Source organism: Aquarana catesbeiana, linkage group LG06 (assembly GCF_042186555.1).
Source record: "Aquarana catesbeiana isolate 2022-GZ linkage group LG06, ASM4218655v1, whole genome shotgun sequence".
NCBI lineage: Eukaryota > Metazoa > Chordata > Amphibia > Anura > Ranidae > Aquarana > Aquarana catesbeiana.
In genome coordinates, this window is record NC_133329.1 from 122,763,345 (window position 1) to 122,787,558 (window position 24,214).

General features: G+C 43.6%; 1 protein-coding gene across 3 annotated transcripts in view; it reads left to right on the top strand.

Moving 5' to 3' along the window:
- INTS1 (integrator complex subunit 1) overlaps positions 1-24,214 on the top strand; it is a 249,954-nt gene that overhangs the window by 18,475 nt on the left and 207,265 nt on the right. For all 3 annotated transcript variants that reach the window (XM_073636747.1, XM_073636748.1, XM_073636749.1), the window contains 4 exons: positions 5,735-5,931; positions 14,779-14,916; positions 21,107-21,266; positions 23,788-23,893. In XM_073636747.1, the coding sequence (XP_073492848.1) occupies positions 5,735-5,931; positions 14,779-14,916; positions 21,107-21,266; positions 23,788-23,893 (601 nt within the window). The remainder of the gene's footprint in view (positions 1-5,734; positions 5,932-14,778; positions 14,917-21,106; positions 21,267-23,787; positions 23,894-24,214) is intronic.

The following is a 24,214-nucleotide window of genomic DNA, read 5'->3' on the forward strand; positions in this document are numbered from 1 at the left end:
GAGTTACACCTACAGGCTTCTGAGTGATGGCCAGGCCAAGAAAAGTGCAGCCATGGGGCTCTGTCTTGCTGTCTGCACATCTCTGCATCAGACCCTTTCTGACATCCAGGCATCTCTGGTGATGCATGCGCATTACATTGGGCAGGTTCAATAGTTCGTGGGATTTGTAGTTTTTGGAGAGCAATGTACGTAACTGAAATATACATGCACTGCTCATAACCATGAACGTGAAGTGAAGGAAAGAAAGCATTGGGCATTAAACAATTATTTACCTTATGGCCCCACCTTTCCCTATCGTTTTGGATTTACATTCCAGTGTTGGAGTTGGAGAAGTTGTTTCTCCCAATGACTTGGGAGGTTCTCATGATAGATGTCAAGTCGGCCAGGAGAGGGAGGAGTCTTTGGAATGTTGACAGTTCAGGGAACCTGGTTGGCGGAGGAGTCCAAACTTCCAATAAATATTTTATAGCTTAGATTCATTTAATACTGGACATCTCAGCTTTGGGTGCTTCCATTTCAGGTTCTGTCAGACAATGCTGTGGTTTCCATCAACCACCAAGGAGGCACCAAAGGTTGAGCAGCTAAAAAGAAAGTAGAAACTATTATGAATGTCAGCATCTGGATCAAGGAGAGTGGCCCCTTCACCTGAAGGTTTTTCAGAACCTTTGTCACTAGTGGGGGACGCGGTGTGGATCTGTTAGCATTTTTGGTTCAACGGCAAACTGAACATGACTGTTGCCAGGTCCAGAGATCCTCAAGATTTCTCTAGTTACTCCGTGGGATCAGTTTTGTCTGGTCTATGCTTTTCTTCAACTGATACTACTTCCTCAGTTGCTCTGCAGGATCCAATCAGAGGGCATTCCAGTGATTGTGACACCAAACTAGCCCAAGAGGGTTTGGTACTCGGATATACACCAGCTTCTGGCAGACTTCCGTTGGCCTCTTTTGGATCCCCTGGATCTTCTGTTTCAAGACCCAATCTACCATCCTGCTTCTCAATAGCTGGCTTTGATGGCCTGGCTGTTGAAGCTCAGGTCCTGAGGGACAGAGGCTTGTTGGATTTCATTACCCGGAATTTCTCCATACTAGAAAATCGACTTCTTGCAAAATATACCACCACTTCTAGAAGGCCTACTTTGCATTGTGCGAGCAGAGAAAATTTTGTCCTAGATGATACTCCATGGAACACGTCCTGGCTTTTCCAGTCAGGGTTGGATAAGCCTAACCCAGCTTCTGAAGACGCCCAGTGGGAGAGCAAAATGCATTAGGTGTGAACTTGCGGTGATGTCACAATCTGCGTTTGGCACGCACGCTTATCTGCTGGTTCTGTAACAGCGTTACAAGCTTGTTTGCACAGGAAACTTGTGAGTGTGTAATTTGTGTATTTTAAATCTTTTTAACAATGAAATGGAATTACATTATGGAGATTTTTCTGCTGCTTTATGTGACCATTAACTTGCCATCCTCTTGAGAGAAAGTGGAGGAGCGGGAGAAACAGCATCTGATCATCCAACTATGATAGGTGTATGCACATTCATAAGCTGTGGAGGAGCTGGAGAAATGGCATCTGAGCATTCATCTGTGACAGGCGCATTTACACTCATAGTTTGGTGAGTGGGGCCACAAAAAGGGAGCACAGCACCTTATCACGCATTCAATTTGGAGCACTGATTGCACTTTGAAGATGCACTGTTGCACTTTGTTGGGTGGGACATTGATGATTTTTTGCACAACTGAATTCTATGAACCAATAATTTTTTTATGCTTTATGTTGTATATGTATGAACTTTATAATTTAAGGGGACAGCGCTGGGGATCGATCTCTCTCTCTCTCTCTCTCTCTCTCTCTCTCTCTCTGTATATATGTATGTGTATGTGTGTGTGTGTGTGTGTGTGTGTGTGTGTGTGTATATATATATATATATATATATATATATATATATATATATATATATATATATATATATATATATATATATATATATATATATATATTAAAAGGCTGGATCAGTATTTAGCCTTGAGGTACCCTAGGGGACAAATTTGGAAGAACCCAAAGATCACTGTGGCTGAGCTCCAGAGATTCAGTCGGGAGATGGGAGAAAGTTGTAGGAAGTCAACCATCACTGCAGCCCTCCACCAGTTGGGGCATTATGGCAGAGTGGCCCGACGGAAGCCTCTCCTCAGTGCAAGACACATGAAAGCCCGCATGGAGTTTGCTAAAAAAAACACCTGAAGGACTCCAAGATGGTGATAAATAAGATTCTCTGATCTGATGAGACCAAGATAGAACTTTTTGGCTTTAATTCTAAGCGGTATGCGTGGAGAAAACCAGGCACTGCTCATCACCTGTCCCAACAGTGAAGCATGGTGGTGGCAGCATCATGCTGTGGGGGTGTTTTTCAGCTGCAGGGACAGGACGACTGGTTGCAATCGAGGGAAAGATGAATGCGGCCAAGTATAGGGATATCCTGGACGAAAACCTGCTCCAGAGTGCTCAGGACCTCAGACTGGGCCGAAGGTTTACCTTCCAACAAGACAATGACCCTAAGCACACAGCTAAAATAACAAAGGAGTGGCTTTACAACAACTCTGTGACTGTTCTTGAATGGCCCAGCCAGAGCCCTGACTTAAACCCAATTGAGCATCTCTGGAGAGACCAAAAAATGGCTGTCTACCAACGTTTACCATCCAACCTGACAGAACTGGAGAGGATCTGCAAGGAGTAATGGCAGAGGATCCCCAAATCCAGGTGTGAAAAACTTGTTGCATCTTTCCCAAAAAGACTCATGGCTGTATTAGATCAAAAGGGTGCTTCTACTAAATACTGAGCAAAGGGTCTGAATACTTGGGACCATGTGATATTTCAGTTTTTCTTTTTTAATCTGCAAAAATGTCAACAAATCTGTGTTTTTCTGTCAGTATGGGGTGCTGTGTGTACATTAATGAGGAAAAAAATGAACTTAAATAATTTTAGCAAATGGCTGCAATATAACAAAGAGTGATAAATTTAAGGGGGTCTGAATACTTTCCGTCCCCACTGTACCTGTGTCCTGTAGTATACAATCAATTTTTTTTTTTTGTTTTACCTGGAAAATCAGTCTCTATTAGAGTACAGGACACAAATCCTCCCCTCCCAGTGGATGGGATTATATGGGGTTCTTACAGTTCTGTTTGCCAGTGTTCAGTAACCTGGAGGTAGCAACATATAACCCAGTCGTTTAAGAATATGCCTCTGTGCTGTACTGTGCTCCAAGTAACTGATTTTAAAGTTAATTCAAAAATCCTTTAATTTTAATTTTCAGGTTCTGTAAGTTAGTTTTAGGTCACAGTGATAATATGTGCAATCTCAGGGAGCACATGGCATCTCTGGACACACCACTCTTTATATACAGTATACTCTTCTTACAAATCAGAGTTTTCCTTTAGAGTATAATTTTCATACTAGTCGATACTTGCATCTTCAGATACTAGCTTATCCAATACTGGTGTAGATTCTGTATCACACAATGGAAGGGTGCATTGGGCTTACTGGTTCCAGAGCTTTAGACAAGAACTGAGGGGTACCAATTTTCATATTCAACCACCTATAGCAGGACATATGTCCCAGAGGTCTCATTAATAGCTGTGCAAACGCCTTGAGAAAAAGATAAAAATCTTTTCTTTGCCACCCTTAAATTACTTTAATGTACCTGGCCATCCAGGTGCTCAAAATCCTGGAAACGCCTGGGATTATACAGGCCAGGGATTTCCAATTCAACCCTCCAAGGCCTCGTTTACACTTGCGGTAAAAATAGACAGCTAAGCTGCAGTTTTATCTCCCGCCTTAAGCTAACAGGGTGGCTCAACGTGATGGTACATATCGCTCGGCAAAAAATACACCCAAACTCGACCCATTCAAGTGGATGGGTGCATCGCGGATTGATTTTCAAAGGTCAATGTAAGGGTAAATGATCCCTTTACCATTCACATGCTTGATCAAAAAGTAATTATCTACATCCCTACTTTAGCCCTGGTTCACATCAGTACAGTTTGTCCTGCGATTTGACCGTTCCAATTGCCAACAGTGGAACCGTTTTAATCGCTACGTCTCCGAAAAAGGTTCCTGCGCTACTTTTTTCTCATTTCATTGCAACTTGCATAGACTTCTGTTCAATTAAGTTGCAAGCCTCAATGAAATCGGAGGTGCATTTCGCACTGATCTGCAGCTTTGAAATCGTGCTGAAGTAGCACCACAGCCTGAAACATCCCCAGATGTAAACGTATGTCGCATGTTTATAGAGACAGATTATGTAAGAGTCAACAATGGTGTATATAAACACACTATATCAATCAAGAATAACATACAAAAGTCAAAACCACTGTGACACATTGTGCTTGGTTCATGCTATATGAGTTATATTGTAGATGCCGCGCTCAAAGGAAATGTCCATAAAACATTTGATCCTCAAAAGTGATTGGAGACAGCACACACGACGGGGTATACTTTGAATGTGAACAGGAAAGGAGAACCACTACCGGCACCCGAACATACTACCTCTTACCTTCCTCTTTGGACCCTTATTACAGGGGTCAAATTGGCATTAGATTTGGTGAAATCCCTTGATCTCAGTACACCATGATCAAACAGGCAAAGCAGGATGGATACAGGTACCCTGGTCTCCACAATCTGCTCCCGTTATTCACACCGTTGGATCCACACAAGTATTAATCCCATAAAACATAAAGGAATAAACCTCATGGTGCAGTAATCCTTAATATTTTATTCATAAAAAAGATATTGCACTCACATAATCCAAGTTTTAAAAATTGGTGCTGGTTACAAACTATCAGCTCTCACCGCCAACAAGGTGGCTGCCGCGTCCAGGCATACACTCACGTCGCATCAAAAGCTCCACCCTACGCTATTTCGTCATAAGATGACGTTATCAGGGGCATGGATAGCTGTGCATTGGAGTGTGTTATATAGGCGGGACGGCACGCTAACAGTGGAAATGTGCTGCGTTCCACCTAGCAGAAGCCACAATAGGAAACAAAGCCAAGGAAACTAGCGGCAGACTGGAATTCCGCTCCACAGTATTACACTGCTACAGTGAGCAGAATATAATAAGGTTTAAACCAGCAGCCTGAGTGGCTTTGTTTAATTTGCATGGTTTGTCCACATGAAGCTTTACATGCGTTTAGATGTACCCCTTAGGACCCATTCAAACCTAGTTGGCCCTATGCAGTGCGTTTTTAACTTTTTGTTATGTCACACCTTAATGTTCAGTGTACTAAGGCGGCCTGTTTATTTTAAATGCACTAATACAGACCAAATCCTACACTATTTGTTTTTATTTTGTAATTCAGCTCACTACATGGTAGTTACTTTGGATGCCAGGAGCATTGCTTTATTATGTTGAGATCCAGCTGAAATTGAGTGGAAACTCAACACGTTAACAGGTGTAATTTGTTTGTTACTGCAACTCTAGGGTATTGGCACAGTCCGGGATGATTTGGGTAGCAGCCCCTACCAAAAGGTGGTTTGAAAACACTACTTGAGCTACCTACTGTACATGGAATCAAGGGAAGTTTCAATTACTTTCAGCGGACTGCTTTACTCTTGGTCGGTTGCAGAGTTTCCGAGAATGCATTCGTAATTTTCCTACTATTTTGCTTAGCATCAGGAATTGTTTTTTTTTCAAAATACTTTTCATTAAAAGGCCTCATGATCCTTTCTTCCCCCTTCTTTCAGTTCCTCCAGCATCTCTGCTAGATGATATTGAGGCTTCTGAGCAAGAAGGCAATGATGACCGAATCGAAGGAGTACTATGTGGAGCAGTGAAGCAGCTTAAAATGAACAGAGCAAAACCAGATCCTACATTGTACTTAAGTTTAATGTACCTTGCAAAAATGAAGCCCAATATATTTGCAACAGAGGGTGTCATAGAGGTGAGGCTTGTCTTTATGTACATGCATATGGATGTTTTGTCGCATGTTTGCATATTGGGTACAGTCACACTATGTGCAGTTACCTATGTTTTTTCCTCATGTATAAATGCAGGTAACTGCAGTGGCTAGGGTTGATGCAGGTATCGGTGCCTGTATTAAGCATTTTCACGAAAACTTGTGCAAATGCGCCGATACCTGAAACCTATACCTTTGCAGTGCGATTTGAGCCCATACAAAATGAATAGCCTCAAATTGCACCACAAAGGTATCGGTACTCGGTATCGGCGTACTTGCTGGTAAAAAAACAGTATTGGTGCAACCGTAGCAATGACACATTGAAAACAGTAGTTTTCTGTGTGTCGTGTTCACAACAGAACATTACGTTTCTCAGCATTTCAAAGCTGTGCATTTTTTTTGCAACACGTTTGCTTAATATTGCATTGCAACAGACAGACAGACATACTTGTAAACGCTTACAAATGCAATGCACCTTTTCTGCACAGCAGATAGGTCAGAGGGAACATGCCTTTGAAAAATAAAAGGACTTTGTAGAATAACATGTATAAAAATGCATGGAAACGCACATAAACAGCTGCAAAAATGCAATCAGTTGCACGTGCATTTTTATGTGCGTTGTAGTGAGAAAGGGCCCTTACAGATTCTCTATGGCTTTTGTGAAAGTGTTACATTACCTGAACCTTATTCTGATCAGTGTCAACTTAGACCTGTATTATAGGCTAAAAAAAAACCCATTTAATTCAGTCATGTTTCCAAAGAAAGAAAGAAAAGGTTTTCAATCGATATACTGTACATTTAGAAGAGATCAGCAGTTATCTTGGATTATTAATGTTTGATCACCTAACATCACAAAGTTGCGTGAATCGGCCATCCCTCATTTCTGCACAATTGCTTACTGATTAATATTTGCAGAGAGAACTTTTTTGAATTTGTTCTCTGTTTTTCATGTTATTGCATAGTATCTTTGCACTATGTAACTGTCCATTTTTCTTATTGTTTCCAAAAAAAATGTAAAGCGTAACTCCACTTTTGTGGGGGGGGGGGCAAATAAAAAAATAAAATAATATAGCATATACAATTGCGACTCAAGTCATAGTCATAAAAATGACCTTTCCTTTTCAATCTGCAGCTCTGTCATTTTCTGTAAAATGCAATGCCATATGGCTACCTGGAGGTGTTCTGTATACGTAATGTGTACAGAACGCCTCCCCGGAAACATAATTTCCTGCTTGTTTGATTGGCTCACTGATTTTCCCAGAAGTCTATACTAAAATACAAGTCAGATATCGGGCATCCCAATAGGAAATCACTTCTAAAGGGATGCAGGCCCTGCAATTTTCCTCAATCGAGCCCTGCAGGTGCTGATTGATAATTATGAAACCACTCCCATTCAGATTCACTTTCCACATGGACACAAACACACGGGAATTTTTTCAGAATAACAAAAGTTAGGAATCTGCAACAAAGTTTGTTAAAATGCCTGCAATATACATAGATCCCCTAGAGGGGAAAGTTTTTTCTCAAAAGTGGAGTTACTCTTTAAAGTGGTTGTAAACCCTTACAGACCACTTTGACCTACAGGTAATCCTAGATTAAGGCTTACCTGTAGGTCCAAGAAATATCTCCTAAACCTACACGGTTTAGGAGATATTTGCAAAAAGACAGGCACCGCTGTGGTAGACAGCGGCGCGCAGGCGCACTGAGCATGCCGCTGCTAACGGTGATATGCCGTTAGTGGCGGCTCCCGTGCGCATGCGCGGGAGTGACGTCATCGCGGCTCTGGCCAATCACAGCACCGGAGCCACGATACCCGGAAAGAAGATGGACGCACCGTAGCGGAGGGGACATCGGTGACATCGCAGGCTCCTGTGTCAGGTAAGTGACACATAATGGTCTACTATGCGATGCATAGTAGCCCATTATGCTTTACCTTTGCAGGGAAACAAAGAGGCAGTAAACCCATAAGTATTTTATGTCCTGTGGCCCCACATTTCATTCTACGCATGTGCTGTGCAGAGACAGCCTTTTTATGGCTTGATCATATATGGCAGGGATATGCAGACCTCCAGCTGTTGCTGAACTACAAGTCCCATGAGGCATAGCAAGACTCTGACAGCCACAAGCATGACACCCAGAGGCAGAAGCATGATGGGTCTTGTAGTTTTGCAACAGCTGGAGGTCCGCTAATTGCATATCACTGATATATGGTATAGCAGAGGTCATGATATATACAGTATGTGTGTCTGCTTTAACCACTTGAGCCCCGGACCATTATGCTGCCTAAGGACCAGAGGTCTTTTTCCAATTTGGCACTGCGTCGCTTTAACTGCTAATTGCGCGGTCATGCAATGCTGTACCCAAACGAAATTTGCGTCCTTTTCTTCCCACAAATAGAGCTTTCTTTTGATGGTATTTGATCACCTCTGCGGTTTTTATTTTTTGCGCTATAAACGGAAAAAGACCGAAAATTTTGAAAAAAAATGATATTTTCTACTTTTTGTTATAAAAAAAATCCAATAAACTAAATTTTAGTCATACATTTAGGCCAAAATGTATTTGGCCACATGTCTTTGGTAAAAAAAATGTCAATAAGCGTATATTTATTGGTTTACGCAAAAGTTATAGCGTCTACAAACTAGGGTACATTTTCTGTAATTTACACAGCTTTTAGTTTATGACTGCCTATGTCATTTCTTGAGGTGCTAAAATGGCAGGGCAGTACAAACCCCCCCAAGTGACCCCATTTTGGAAAGTAGACACCCCAAGGAAATTGCTGAGAGGCATGTTGAACCCATTGAATATTTATTTTTTTTGTCCCAAGTGATTGAATAATGACAAAAAAAAAAAAAAAAAAAAAATATTTACAAAAAGTTGTCACTAAATGATATATTGCTCACACAGGCCATGGGCCTATGTGGAATTGCACCCCAAAATACATTCAGCTGCTTCTCCTGAGTATGGGGATACCACATGTGTGAGACTTTTTGGGAGCCTAGCCGCGTACGGGGCCCCGAAAACCAATCAGCACCTTCAGGATTTCTAAGGGTGTAAATTTTTGATTTTACTCCTCACTACCTATCACAGTTTCGGAGGCCATGGAATGCCCAGGTGGCACAAAACCCCCCCAAATGACCCCATTTTGGAAAGTAGACACCCCAAGCTATTTGCTGAGAGGCATGGTGAGTATTTTGCAGCTCTCATTTGTTTTTGAAAATGAAGAAAGACAAGAAAAAACATTTTTTTTTTTCTTTTTTCAAATTTCAAAACTTTGTGACAAAAAGTGAGGTCTGCAAAATACTCACTATACCTCTTAGCAAATAGCTTGGGGTGTCTACTTTCCAAAATGGGGTCATTTGGGGGGGGTTTGTGCCACCTGGGCTTTCCATGGCCTCCGAAACTGTGATAGGCAGTGAAGAGTGAAATCAAAAATTCACGCCCTTAGAAAGCCTGAAGGCGGTGCTTGGTTTTCGGGGTCCCGTACGTGGCTAGGCTCCCAAAAAGTCTCACACATGTGGTATCCCCGTACTCAGGAGAAGCAGCAGAATGTATTTTGGGGTGTAATTTCACATATTCCCATGGCATGTTTGAGCAATATAACATTTAGTGACAACTTTGTGCAAAAAAAAAAAAAAAAAATGTGTCTCTTTCCCGCAACTTGTGTCGCAATATAAAATATTCCATGGACTCGACATGCCTCTCAGCAAATAGCTTGGGGTGTCTACTTTCCAAAATGGGGTCATTTGGGGGGGGTTTTGAACTGTCCTGGCATTTTATGCACAACATTTAGAAGCTTATGTCACACATCACCAACTCTTCTAACCACTTGAAGACAAAGCCCTTTCTGACACTTATTGTTTACATGAAAAAGTTATTTTTTTTTTGCAAAAAAATTACTTTGAACCCCCAAACATTATATATTTTTTTAAAGCAAATGCCCTACAGATTAAAATGGTGGGTGTTTCATTTTTTTTTTTCACACAGTATTTGCGCAGCGATTTTTCAAACGCATTTTTTGGGGAAAAAACACACTTTTTTAAATTTGAATGCACTAAAACACACTATATTGCCCAAATGTTTGATGAAATAAAAAAGATGATCTTAGGCCGAGTACATGGATACCAAACATGACATGCTTTAAAATTGCGCACAAACGTGCAGTGGCAACAAAATAAATACATTTTTAAAAGCCTTTAAAAGCCTTTACAGGTTACCACTTTAGATCTACAGAGGAGGTCTACTGCAAAAATTACTGCCCTCGATCTGACCTTCGCGGTGATACCTCACATGCATGGTGCAATTGCTGTTTACGTTTGACGACAGACCGCCGATTGCGTTCGCCTTAGCGCGAGAGCAGGGGGCGACAGGGGTGCTTTTTTTTTTTTTTTTTTTTTTTTCTTTATTATTTTTCTGCTTTTTTTATCTTATTTTTAAACTGTTCCTTTCATATTTTTTTTTTTTAATCATTTTTATTGTTATCTCGGGGAATGTAAATATCCCCTATGATAGCAATAGGTAGTGACAGGTACTCTTTTTTGAAAAAATTGGGGTCTATTAGACCCTAGATCTCTCCTCTGCCCTCAAAGCATCTGACCACACCAAGATCGGTGTGATAAAATGCTTCCCCAATTTCCCAATGGCGCTATTTACATCCGGCGAAATCTAAGTCATAAAATGCTCGTAGCTTCCGGTTTCTTAGGCCATAGAGATGTTTGGAGCCACTCTGGTCTCTGATCAGCTCTATGGTCAGCTGGCTGAATCACCGGCTGCATTCTCAGGTTCCCTGTTGAGACAGGAGAGCCAGAGAAAAACACGGAAGACGGTGGGGGGGGGCATTCCCTCCCACGGCTTGTAAAAGCAGTCTAGAGGCTAATTAGCCGCTAGGATTGCTTTTACATGAAAGCCGACCGCTGGCTGAAAAGAATGATACCAAGATGATACCTAAACCTGCAGGCATCATTCTGGTATAACCACTCAAAGTCGTGAATGGCGTACCTGAAGACAAAAAAATGGTTAACAATAAAGCACAGTAAACGGTAAAGTATAAAAAATTACATACCTGAAAAGCAAACATGATAAAACATAATAACAATAAAACATTGCAGAATAGAATACAGTAAAAAAGAGCAGAACAATAGAGAGAGAATAGAGAGAGAGAGAACAATAAAACGACAACTATTTTTTTTTATTTTATATATATATTTTTTTTTTTACACTTTTTTTGTAACTAACTTTTGTAACTGTAACCGGTTCCAGGTTCGGGTCTCTCAAAATGCGATGGCATCTTGGGAGACCCTGTGAAAGTGTGTCCTAGTCTGTGCAATGCTGTACCCTACGCTAATACTCAACTAGTGAATGGTAGCGTTCAAAACATTCACCAATGCAAAGACCAGGATTGTCAGGACAGGAGGGACAATAATAGCGGGTGTCACGCCTATATCCGCGCTTCCTGCAGACACAACATCTTTTTTTGGGGGTTCGTTGGGTAGGGGTACTCGGGAGGACATAAAGAAAATGCCTCTCATGCAGCCGACTGCATTTGGTTGGGGATGTGAATGGGGGAAGTACGGGCGCTGCAGAAGTGGTGGGTTCCCAATTAGGATTGGCGAATGCAGCAGGAAGGGCATTATGGGCACGACGGGCCTGTGTTTGTCTTCTTGGTGGCAGCGAGACACTACTTGTGCTTGCCACCTCACCAGCTTGAACTGCACTTATGGGACTCGCCACATCACCAAGTGTTGCTGCAGTGCTGGTTTGACTACGACCGGGGTGTACTAGGCCGCTGGTGCTTGCCAGTTCACCAAAACGCTACCAAAAAAACTGTTAGCGATCGCAGGGATCAAGGCCTGACTCTGCGAACGCTGCAGTTATGTGTTTAGTGTTTTGTAAATGTCAGTGATCGATCGATACTGCACTTGGGTGGGCTGGGCTGGGCCGGGCGGAGGGGCAAAACACAGGTGCTAGCAGGTATCTGGGCTGATCCCGCTAACACTGCGTTTTTGGGAACCCTAAACTGCTGGGGACGCTAGTATAGATCTGATCGGATCAGATATTGATCCGATCAGATACTATACCACTAAGGGAGGTGTACGGTGCGTGCGTGGGTGTTAGCGCTACTGGCGCTAACCTGACGCTGCCTGGTGCTTGCTTGCCAGTTCACCAAAATGCTACCAAAAAAACTGTTAGCGATCGCAGGGATCAGGCCTGACTCTGCGAACGCTGCAGTTATGCGTTTAGTGTTTTGTAAGTGACAGCGATCGATCGATACTGCACTTGGGTGGGCCGGGCGGAGGGGCAAAACGCAGGTGCTAGCGGGTATCTGGGCTGATCCCGCTAACACTGCGTTTTTGGGAACCCTAAACTGCTGGGGACGCTAGTATAGATCTGATCGGATCAGATATTGATCCGTTCAGATACTATACCACTAAGGGAGGTGTATGGTGCATGCGTGGGTGTTAGCGCTACTGGCGCTAACCTGACGCTGCCTGGTGCTTGCTTGCCAGTTCACCAAAATGCTACCAAAAAAACTGTTAGCGATCGCAGGGATCAGGCCTGACTCTGCGAACGCTGCAGTTATGCGTTTAGTGTTTTGTAAGTGACAGCGATCGATCGATACTGCACTTGGGTGGGCCGGGCGGAGGGGCAAAACGCAGGTGCTAGCGGGTATCTGGGCTGATCCCGCTAACACTGCGTTTTTGGGAACCCTAAACTGCTGGGGACGCTAGTATAGATCTGATCGGATCAGATATTGATCCGATCAGATACTATACCACTAAGGGAGGCGTATGCTGCGTGCGTGGGTGTTAGCGGTACTGGCGCTAATCTGACGCTGCCTGGGGCGACGCATATCACCGCCGGGCGATCAGGGGGCTAAACCTTTATTCGGTAATAAACGGCGGGTGCCCTGACACTATAAAAAATAAACGAACTAACCAGCGTCAACCGTAACGTTTATACGGTGATCAGTGGTGAAAGGGTTAACTAGGGGGCAATCAAGGGGTTAAAACATTTATTAGATAGTATATGGGGGTCCCTGACACTATAAAACGCTGACGGCGAACCTAAATATTTACGTCCCTAACTAGCGTCACCAGTGACACTAATACAGCGATCAGAAAAATGATCGCTTAGCAACACTGGTGACAGGGGGTGATCAAGGGGTTAAAACTTTATTAGGGGGGGTTAGGGGGGTACCCTAGACCTAAAGGGGGGTAATACTAACTGTCCCAACACTGTAACTGTCACAAACTGACACCAATGCAGTAATCAGAAAAAAAAAAAAAAAAAAAAACCTGCTGGTGTCAGTTTGTGACAGGGGGGGGGGGTGATTGGGGGGGATCGGGGGGCGATCGGGGGGGGGGGGATCGGGGTGTTTTGTATGCCTGGCATGTTCTACTGTGTGTGTAGTGTGTTGTGCACTTACATTGATGTCTTCTCCCCTCGGCGCTGGAATGGAATACCGAGCTGAGGGGAGATGACATCATTTCCTTTGCTGCTGTTTAGCATACAGCAGCAAAGGAATGTTCCCATTGGCCGGCGGCGATCGCGAGGGGGGGGCCACGAACGGATGGCCTCCCCCTCATCTCGGATCGCCGGGGAACAGAACGGGACCGCCTCGGGCGGCGGGGGGGGGGTCCGATCGGACCCCCCACCCGCGGAAGGCAAATCACGTACATGTACGTGATTTTGCCTGCCCGTGCCGCTTTGCCGACGTAAATCGGCGTTAGGCGGTCCTTAAGTGGTTAATGTGTGTAAGTGTATTTTATATTTTAGTGAAGAAATTGAGTGGGGTTTAGGATTCTGTGCTAAAGTTCACCTATCCTTTAGTGGTTGTAAATTCTTACATGTACCCAGTGTGACTGGCCTCTCAGGGAGATGAAATCCTCCTACATAAGTTGCACCTGTTTATCTGCAGTCTTTTCTCTTTACATCCATTCAAAGTCCACAATTTATAAAGCTTGTCTGAGCTGTCAAAAAAAGGGGCAAAGAGCTATAATTACTCTCTGCAGAGTTCAGTGCGGACAGCTCTGACAGCTGATTGGAGAGAAGAAACACACCCCCTTCGCTCAGCACACAGGAACAGAGTTGAGGCTGTCAATCAGCTGGAGCTCCCTCCCTGTTACCTTTTTTTTTTTTTTTTTAACGTGTCAGAAATGATTCATGCTGATAGCAGAGGAACAAAGCATCAAACAGAAATTACACTGAGACCCCTTTCACACTGGGGCATTTTTCCAGGCACTTTAGCGTTAAAAAAAAAGCGCCTGTAAAGCGCCTGAAAGAAGCCTCATCTGCAATCCCAATGTGAAAGCCCAAGTGCTTTCACACTGGGGCACTGCGCTGGCAGGGCGTCAAAAAATGTCCTGCAAGTAGCTTCTTTGCAACGCTTTCATGTTTTTGCCACCGGGCTGGGTGCGCCGATGGCCTGAGCCCTTTCACACTGCCAGAGCCCGAAAAACGCCCCAGTGTGAAAGGGGTCTTAAGCGGCGCTTTACCATAGTTTTTTTGGTGCTGGCAGTGTGAAAGGGCTTGGGCTTTCACATTGGGATTGTAGATGAGGCTTCTTTCAGGCGCTAAAGCGCCTGAAAAACGCCCCAGTGTGAAAAGGGTCTTAGTGTTGTTAATTGAGACAAGTACACATTTTAGAAGAATATACTTTGTTCATATTTCATGTCTGAGATTTACAACCACTTTAAGTGATTTTTTTTTTATCATTGATACAATACTGATTTTTCATTTTTGCTCTATTTGCCTGGAGCTCAGTTAGTTATCTCTAATATCTTTTTGTATGATCAGCTTCTTGATTGTTGGTATTGATGTGTGCTTTTGTTTCAGGCTTTGTGCAGCTTGCTACGAAGAGATGCCACAATAAATTTCAAAGCCAAAGGCAACAGCTTGGTGTCCGTTCTGGCCTGCAATCTTCTAATGGCAGCCTACGAAGAAGATGAAAACTGGCCGGAAATATTTGTAAAGGTTGGAAAGATGCAAAATGAAAGATAGCCCTGAAATAGATGTTTATGTTTTTTGTTTTCTATATTAATAGGTTTTAGTTAAAGGGGATCTTTTTTTCACTCCCTGTATAATCCTTTCCCACTCGAGTTAATGTGTTACTAAACCCAGGACCCTGCATTCACTAAATCTGGTCTCCTGCAGTACACAGGAATGCCAGAGTCTGGTTTTATCTTAGTCTCGAAAGGCTTTTGTGGGCTTCTTCAAAGAAGGGGTACAGACAAATCTGAAGTTGCCACTTTCTGTATCCAGTGTTCCAAAGGTTACAGGACTGAAAACTCAGAATTCCCAGTCTTTCTCTGTACAGCCTCACTATGTGTTTTATGTGGCCCGAGTTACCCTGAAAAGCTGTTTGTTTCACCTAAATAATTTGATTAGCATTATCCCATGTAAAGTAAGTCTACCAAAAAAATGTAATATTCCAGCGGTAGATTAGACAGATTCCGATCTCAACTAGACCTTCTTGGGATTGGTGGACAAAGTACTTGTATTCAGGTATACTTTGGACAGGCGTTTGGAGACTCTAAAACCTTCTTTGCTCTATTAGGGGTGGCCTTACAACATGTGGTTGCAGCTGTAGTGTGAGTCAGGCCCTCAAGGTCTGGGCTTGTCGGATGATGAGCGATAGAGACCCCAGGAATTTAGAGATCGGGCGGCACAGTGGTGTATCGGGCGGCACAGTGGTGTAGTGGGTAGCACTCTCACCTAGCAGTAAGAAGGGTCGCTGGTTCGAATCCCAACCACGACACTACCTGCCTGGAGTTTGCATGTTCTCCCTGTGCCTGCGTGGGTTTCCTCCGGGTACTCCGGTTTCCTCCCACATTCCAAAGACATGCTGGTAGGTTAATTGGATTCTGTCTAAATTGTCCCTAGTATGTATGAATGTGAGTTAGGGACCTTAGATTATAAGCTCCTTGAGGGTAGGGACTGATGTGAATGTACAATGTATATGTAAAGCGCTGCGTAAATTGACGGCGCTATATAAGTACCTGAAATAAATAAATAAATAAATAAAATAGATAGAGGTCACAGGGTTACAGAGTCAAGCATATACCTGAAGGAATTTCCCTGTACTCCTAAAAGAGAAGTAAAGGTTTTTGTTTAATTTTAGATTCATACTTACCTAGGTGGATGCAGCATCAGACGGATGCTGCAGCTGTCGCCCGCCGTCTCTGCACTGAAAACCGAGGCACCAAACACCGCTGATGGCTCGGTTTTCACAGATCCCCGAGAGAAGAGCTGCTGCCTGTCAGTCAGCGTCTCTCCTCTCTGATCCTCCACACTCATTGGAGCGATGAGCTGTGGAGGGGCAGGGAGCAACCGTCTCAGTGGCTCGCTGAGACTGCCATCAATCAAGGCACTTGGCGGATCCAGACTTGGGAAGTCGGGATGACGCACTGTCTCGACTGATGGCAGTGACGTCAGCGGAGAGTGGACTTCAGACCAAAACGGGTCACATGAGTGCAAAACAATTGCACTCCTGTGACCCAGAGGAGAAGCCCAGCCTAAAAAGCTCAGGCTGAACTTCTCCTTTAATTTCTTGGTGTGATGTCATAAAAGACTCCATCCAGCAACTTTCTTATCTGGGTGTCTTATCTGAGGCATAGGATAGGATCTTATGGCAAAAGTGTTGGTTAGTGGTGCGGCTTTGGAAGAAGCAGGTATCTGTGGGCAAGAGTACCCTGTTGCTTCTTAAGAAGAAGTCAAGGCCCCTGGTTCAAAAACCTACCACCCTTTCTATTTCCAAAAGCGTTCTTTTCGCCAATTACAAGCCTCATGACCCAAGCCCCAATCTTAGTTTTGCAAGAAGACCTGGACTCAGAAACCATCTAAGCCAGGAGACAAGTCTTCCTTGCAATGAAGGGTGTTCCCACTTGCTCAGGTAGAGGAATGTTTTCTGGGATTCATGGACATTTGACAGAATATTGCAGACAGTTGGGTCCAGGGTTGGAATTTAAGAGCCTTCCCCATCTGTGTTTTAGGCTTTCAAATTTTTCTTTGAATTCACAAAGAATGACAGTCTTTTTGAAGCTCGGGATCACTTGCTGTCACAAGGAGTGATTGTTCCGGTCAAGGAAAATGAAAAGTTTCACGGTTTTTACTTGAAGCTCTTCACAGTTCCAACCAAACTGTGAACTGTGATTGGCGACATTTTGTCCCATTCTGGATCTGAAGAGACCCAACAAGTTTCGGTGGATGCAAAGGCGCATTATGGAATCTGTTTGGTCAGTAATTGCTTCCCTTCAGAAAACATTTTTTTGGCATCAGTTGATAACAACGGTGCTTATCTGCATATCATGATTTTCCAATGTTGCTAAAGTTTCCTCCAATTTGCAGTGTAGGGCAGACAATTTCAGTTTTTGGCACTGCTGTGAGGTCTGTCCACTCACCCAGAGTGTTCACCAGAGTACTGCGGTTTTGGGGCTCCTACAGGCTCAAGGCATTTCCATTATAGGTTATCTGGATGATTGTTTCTGTGAGGGCAGTACACTCTGCTTCTGGAATTCATTGTGAATCAAATGGTGTGGAAAGGTTTGGATGGATCCTGAGATTTTAAAAGTCAGCCTTGGTCTCGACCCAGGGGTTGAAATATTTTTAGGCATGAGTTTGAGCATAGCCTATTTGAGAGTGATCCTTTGAGCCCTTTCACACCGGGCCGCCCATAGCGTCGGCGGTAAAATGCTGCTATTTTTAGCGGTGTTTTACCGTTGGATTAGCGGCGCATTTCGGCCGCTAGCGGGGCGCTTTTACCCCCCACTAGCGGCCGAGAAAGGGTTAAAACCGCCCGCAATGCGCTGCAATAGCGGCGTTTTGCCGGCGGTATCCCAGCACTACCCCATTGATTTCAATGGGGAGCAGCGGTGGAGGAGCAGTAAACACACCGCTCCTTCACAACTCCAAAGAAGCTGCTGGCAGGACTTTTTTTCCCGTCCTGCCAGCGCAGCCCTCTGGTGTGAAAGCCCTCGGGCTTTCACACTGGAGACAATGCTGCAGCTGTTTGAGGGCGGATTGCAGGCGCTATTTTTAACGATATAGCACCTGCAAAACGCCCTCGGTGTGAAAGGGGTCTTTCTCATGATAAATGTCTTGCTCTGCAAACTCAGGTGGAGCTGCTTCGGACTCTGTGAGATGACTCAATCCATTTTTACATGAGGGTTTCTTTTGCCCAGTTTCATTTCAGGCTCCTCCATTTAAATACATGGGACAAATGAATGTAGTTGCTGGACTCCCCAATGTTTTTACACCCCAAGATGACTGTATCTGGATTGGCGGAGTTACATAGGTTAAAAAAAGACACAAGTCCATCTAGTTCAACCATAAAAATAAATAAATAAAAAATAATATCAAACAGTCCCATATACCCAATCCTATACCCACAGTTGATCCAGAGGAAGGCGAAAAACCCCAGCAAAGAATAATCCAATTTGCTACAGCAGGGGAAAAAATTCCTTCTTGACCCCCAAGAGTCAATCAGATTTTCCCTGGATCAACTTTACCTATAAATGTTAGTACCCAGTTATACTGTGTGTATTTAGGAAAGAATCCAGGCCTTTCTTAAAGCAATCTACTGAGCTGGACAGAACCACCTCTGGAGGGAGTCTATTCCACATTTTCACAGCTCTTACTGTGAAGAAACCTTTCTGTATTTGGAGATGAAATCTCTTTTCCTCTAGGCGTAAAGAGTGCCCCCTTGTCCTCTGCGTTGACTGTAAAGTGAATAACTCAACACCAACTCAACACCAAGTTCACTATATGGATATTTGTACATGTTGATCATATCCCCCCTTAATCTCCTCTTCTCAAGAGAGAATAAATTCAGTTCCTCTAATCTTTCCTCATAGCTGAGCTCCTCCATGCCTCTTATCAGTTTGGTTGCCTTTCTCTGCACTTTCTCCAGTTCCCCGATATCCTTTTTGAGAACTGGTACCCAAAACTGAACTGCATATTCCAGATGAGGTCTTACTAATGATTTATTTGTGAATGCTGGAGATAGGAAAATTGTTCCTCCTTCTGTGCTGGAAGGTCCTGACGCCGAATGCCAGGCTGGTGGGATGGAGCAAAGTGTTGGACATCTCTCAGTTTAGGGAACTTGCTTGCCACAGGAGAGGTTGTTTCATTTCCAGAACCATTGACTCCTGAACATTTGTCATTGATGCTCTGGTGACACCCAATTTATGCCGTTACAACTAATATTTCATCTACTTTTCTGGATTTGGGTGGAAGACATTCCAGTGATTCTGATCGCCCCAGTCTGGCCCAGGAGAATGTGGCACTCCAACATTGTAAACCTATTAGTGGATGAACCATGGACCTTTCCAGATTGATCTAACTTCCTTTTTATAAGGTTTGATCATCCATCCTCCTTTAAGAGTCATTAGCTTTAACAGCATGGTTGTTTAACCTGGGATCTTAAAGCGGTTGTATAGTCTTTTCTTTAACTTTTACCTACAGGTAAGCCTATAATAAGGCTTACCTGTAGGTAAAAAAAAATCTCCTAAACCTGTACGGTTTAGGAGATATTCCCCTTGCTATGAGCCGCTGACTGCAGCGGCGCATGCTTACAGGGGATTCTCGGCTGAAGGTCCGGCAACTGCCGGACCTTGCCGGGAAAGAAATCTCCCGCGCGCATGCGCGGGAGTGATGACATCGCGGCTCCAGCCACTCACAGCGCTGGAACCGCGATACCCGGAAGACACGCCGAGGCAACATGTCAGCTACCTCGGCGTGGACCAGGTAAGATACCGACGCCTCGTTCTAAGGTAAGTATTATGCGGTGCATACTAGCTCATTATGCCTTTTGCTTTACAGGGGTAAAAAAAAAAAAAAAAAATTCAGCGGGTATACAACTGCTTTAAGAGGCAGGGGAGTATCTGATTTGGTCAGTCCTGCCCTGCTGAAGGCTATAAAGGTGACTTTAGGGAGATTTACCACAAGACAAGTCTTATTTTTGCCTTGTGTGAGGCTCCAACCTTGTAAATATGTCGTGGGCCATATCCTGGTGTTTCTTTAATCCCGGATCGACCAGGGATCGGCCTCGAGTACGGTCAAAGGTCAGATTTCAGCTTTGGGGGTCCTCCTTTGAAGACCCATTGATTTGCATTCCTTGGTGTGCACCTGTGTACAAGGAGTCATGTGGTGTTCCATCGGCTAAGTCAATTTGAACCCATCCAGGGTATTCCCTTGGTCCTTGTGACATGGAAGGTTATTTTTCTGGTTGACATTACTTTGTCTTGCATAGTTTCAGAACTGGCTGCCCTTTTCTCTAAGGAATGGTTCCTGGTGCTCCACCGCGACATGGTGGTTTTATGATCTCAGCCGTCCTTTTTACCTAAGGTGGTCTCTTCGTTCTATCTTAACCAGTAAATTGTGTTGCCTTCCTTCTGTCCTAAACCTCACACCTCATGTGTTTTCATGCAGTCAAAATTTACCTGGTAACAGCTGCTGCAATTTGACAGTCTGTTTCTTTTTTTTGTACTTTCCAAAGGAAGGGTCACGCAGCTTCCAAATCTGCCATTTCTTGATAGATCCGTCATTTTACCTCTCAAACCTATAATCTAATGTGCAAAGTACCTCCATTCTCGGTGATGGCTCATTTCTACCAGGTGTGTTGATGCTTCCTGGGATATATAACATCAGGCTCAGTTTTGTAAGGTTGCTAACAGGTCGTCAGTTCAAAGTTTTACTAAGTGGACGTTCGGACTTGAGCAGATGCCACCTTTGTTGGAGGGTCTTGCAGGCAGCTGCGTGAGGCTATAACCTGTTCTAGTTGGGTTATTTAGGGCCTATTGGCTTGTTGTCCTCCCCTCATATTCAGTATTTTGGGACATCCCTATCGTAATGGATATGAAGATAACCAGTGTTCTTGGATGTCTGATAAAGAAAATGGGATTTTTGGTTTACCTGTTAAATCCTTTTCTTGGAGTATATCTCAAAACACAGGGATCCCAGCCCTCTTCCTTTGTTGTTTCATGGCTTGCTACAAAACCAGGCTATGCGTGGCTGTGAGGGATTTTACATGAACAAGCATTCCTGTGTTTTTATGTTTTTTGTTTTTTTTAAAGGATTTTACATGTAAGCCACAATGCTGATTCTTTGATTTTACTGAAGGTGTTTATACATAGTTGTGTGATTTACATGTACTGTTTTTCTTTAGGTGTACATAGAAGACTCTTTAGGAGAGAGGATATGGGTGGACAGCCCTCACTGCAAGACTTTTGTGGAGAACATTCAGACTGCATTCTGCACTAAAATGCCCCCCAAAAGCATGGCAGTGCTCGGAGAGGCTGGCCGAGTTGCAGGAGACCTCAGTGCTGGTATTGCTGCTTGTAACTATACTGTTAATACAAACTATAGTTTCACTTTTTGAAGTTGAAATTTTTAAGGCTAGAATGTCACCTGTGCTTTCTTTTACAGTGCATTAATGCATACTGTGTTCATGCTGATTTCCAGATTTCACTTAAAGAGGAGGTCCTCCCACTTCTGCAAAAATTAAAAGCCAGCAGCCTCAAATATTGTAGCTGATGACTTTTAATAATAAGACACGTGCTTGTCCTGGAGTCCAGCGATGTCGGCACCGCCGCAGCTGATGTTTCCATCAGCTGTCGGGTGCTGCCATCACCATTGCGGATAAGGGAACCCGACAGTGTAGCATTAGGGCTTCACGCCGGGTTCCAGCTGCGCATGCGCGATAGACCGCTGCGCTCTCCTGGCCCGGCGAAGGAGCAAGAGGGAGCTGAGCTGTGACGTAATTCGCTGTGGCCCGGACTCCGCTTTAACTTTAAATAGTTTGTTTGGACCAAGCTGGTCCAAATGTACTTTTTCCTTCACTAACAGTTGCAGTGGCTGGGAGCACTGTATAAACTGTATAGCCTCAGCCACACAAAAAAGTCTTCTATGAATTAATACAAGGCTTCCTCTGATTGGCTGAGGTAGAGTTTATGATGTCATCGGCCCTCCTCTCTGCCTCAGCCTATCAGAGGAAGCTTTTTATTAGTAAAATACAACGTTTTCACTGAATGGCCGAGCAGCGCTCAGCTCAACTTTTTGTTCTGGGAGTGGGACGGGAAGGTCTCATACCGTTGCCAGAACACAGTGCTGTGTGAGGCCACATTAAGGTTAAACTACACTCCCAGCCACTGCAACTGAAGTAAATAGTTTGTTTGGACCAAGCTCATTCAAACAAACTATTTAAAGTTCAAGTGTTTGTTACCCTAACATTTCATATTCTTGATATGTGCCTGCTGTACCATGTGCTTCTATGAAAAAGTCTCCTGTTCACCTTGCACTTTGCATTGCTCCGTTTGTGTGAAATCCCTGGTGTTCCTGCCAGTCCCTCTGCTTTCATATTAAAAACTGACCACGTTAAGCAGGAGAGCACAGTGCGGTCAGTTCTCTAGCTATGCTGGGAACTCAGTTTGTTCTCCTCCAATGACCAGACTTGTCCTGACACGCTTTCCCTGCACAGCCTTTCACTGGGAAGCTCCGTGTGATGCTGCTTCTCCTCCCCCAGCTCCTATGCAGCTGAGAACAGTGAGAATGTGACCACTTATAAAAAAAAGGGGAACAAAGGTATTTAAAATGTTTTTTTTATATCTATACACAATTAGTTAGCCTTAAATTGAATGTATTGTTTTACAAGGTGATAGTTTACAATAATTTTAACGAAATGATTTGTATTTCTGTCTATCCAATCCTAGGATTTACACAGCCCTTGTATACAGCACAGCCCTGTTTAGCATGCAGATGACCTGAATTTTCTCTACTGCATTTTAGTAGCACTTACAGATCTTGTTCCTCCTCCAGCCTGTGACTGGAGAGCACACTTGTGGTCAGTTCTCTAGCTATGCTTCGAACTCAGCCTGTTCTCCAATGATTAGACCCTGACACTCCCCACCTGCACAGCCTTTCAATCTGAAGCTCAGTTTACTTCCGTTTCTCTTCCCCCAGGTCATATGCAGCTGAGAACATAGGGAATATGATCACTTATAGGAAAGGGGAAAAAGACATTTTTATTTTCCATACACAGATGTTTTGCCTTTCATCTCTATTTTAAAATGAAATGTGTTTTTTTACAAGGTGTTCGTTTACAATCCCTTTAAATGAATCCTGTAGATCAGCATTAAGACAGCCCATTCATTTTGAATAGGCTGCCAATGCACATCAACACACACACACAAAAAAAAAATGCACATGGCCCTTCCTACAGTGTACCATACAGTATGTGCTGTGGTACATTGTGCAATAACTGTTATGCCCTGTACACACGGTTGGATTTTCCGACGGAAAATGTGTGATAGGACCTTGTTGTCGTAAATTTCAACCGTGTGTAGGCTCCATCACACATTTTCCATCGGAATTTCCGACACACAAAGTTTTAGAGCTTGCTATAAAATTTTCCGACAACAAAATCCGTTATCGGAAATTCCGATCGTGTGTACACAAATCCGACACACAAAGTGCTACGCGTGCTCAGAATAAATTAAGAGACGAAAGCTATTGGCTACTGCCCCGTTTATAGTCCTGACGTACGTGTTTTACGTCACTGCGTTTAGAACGATCAGATTTTCCAACAACTTTGTGTGATCGCGTGTATGCCAGACAAGCTTGAGCCAACATTCGTCGGAAAAAATCCATGGATTTTGTTGTCGGAATGTCCGATCAATGTCCGACCGTGTGTACAGGGCATTACTGTTCATTGAATGGCAATGCAATGCATTTGACCACATGCCTTGCTACAGTGTGAGTCTAAATGGCCCCTTGATGTCTTTTATTTTTGATCATACGATTCATAATCCAACAACTGAAATAAAAATATTTCTTGCATTGTTACACTAGGCAACAGTCCTCACCCATCCTTGACAGAGGAGGAGGATAGTCAAAGCGAGCTGCTTATCGCTGAGGAAAAGCTAAGTCCTGAGGAGGAGGGACAGCTAATGCCACGGTATTTTATCTCTTCCTTAGCAATTTTATTCTCCAGATATGTTAAAATTCAACATAGTCTGTTAGGCTACTTTGTGCTGTTTGTGGTTTGACTGCTCTTGTAAGACCATATGCTGTAGCCATTACATTTCTTATTATTTAGTCAACTACTTCAGTGTCAAGCAAGTCAACTAATAAATTTGTTTCTTTTTAAAGGGTTAGTTCACTTTTACATTAATAAATGCAGGCAAGGGGTGTTTGTAGATAAGAGCAAACTCTGCAGCTCCTGCATAAAGTTGAATAATGCCCTTGCTATAGGTTTTGGTCCATTTACTCACCTTTT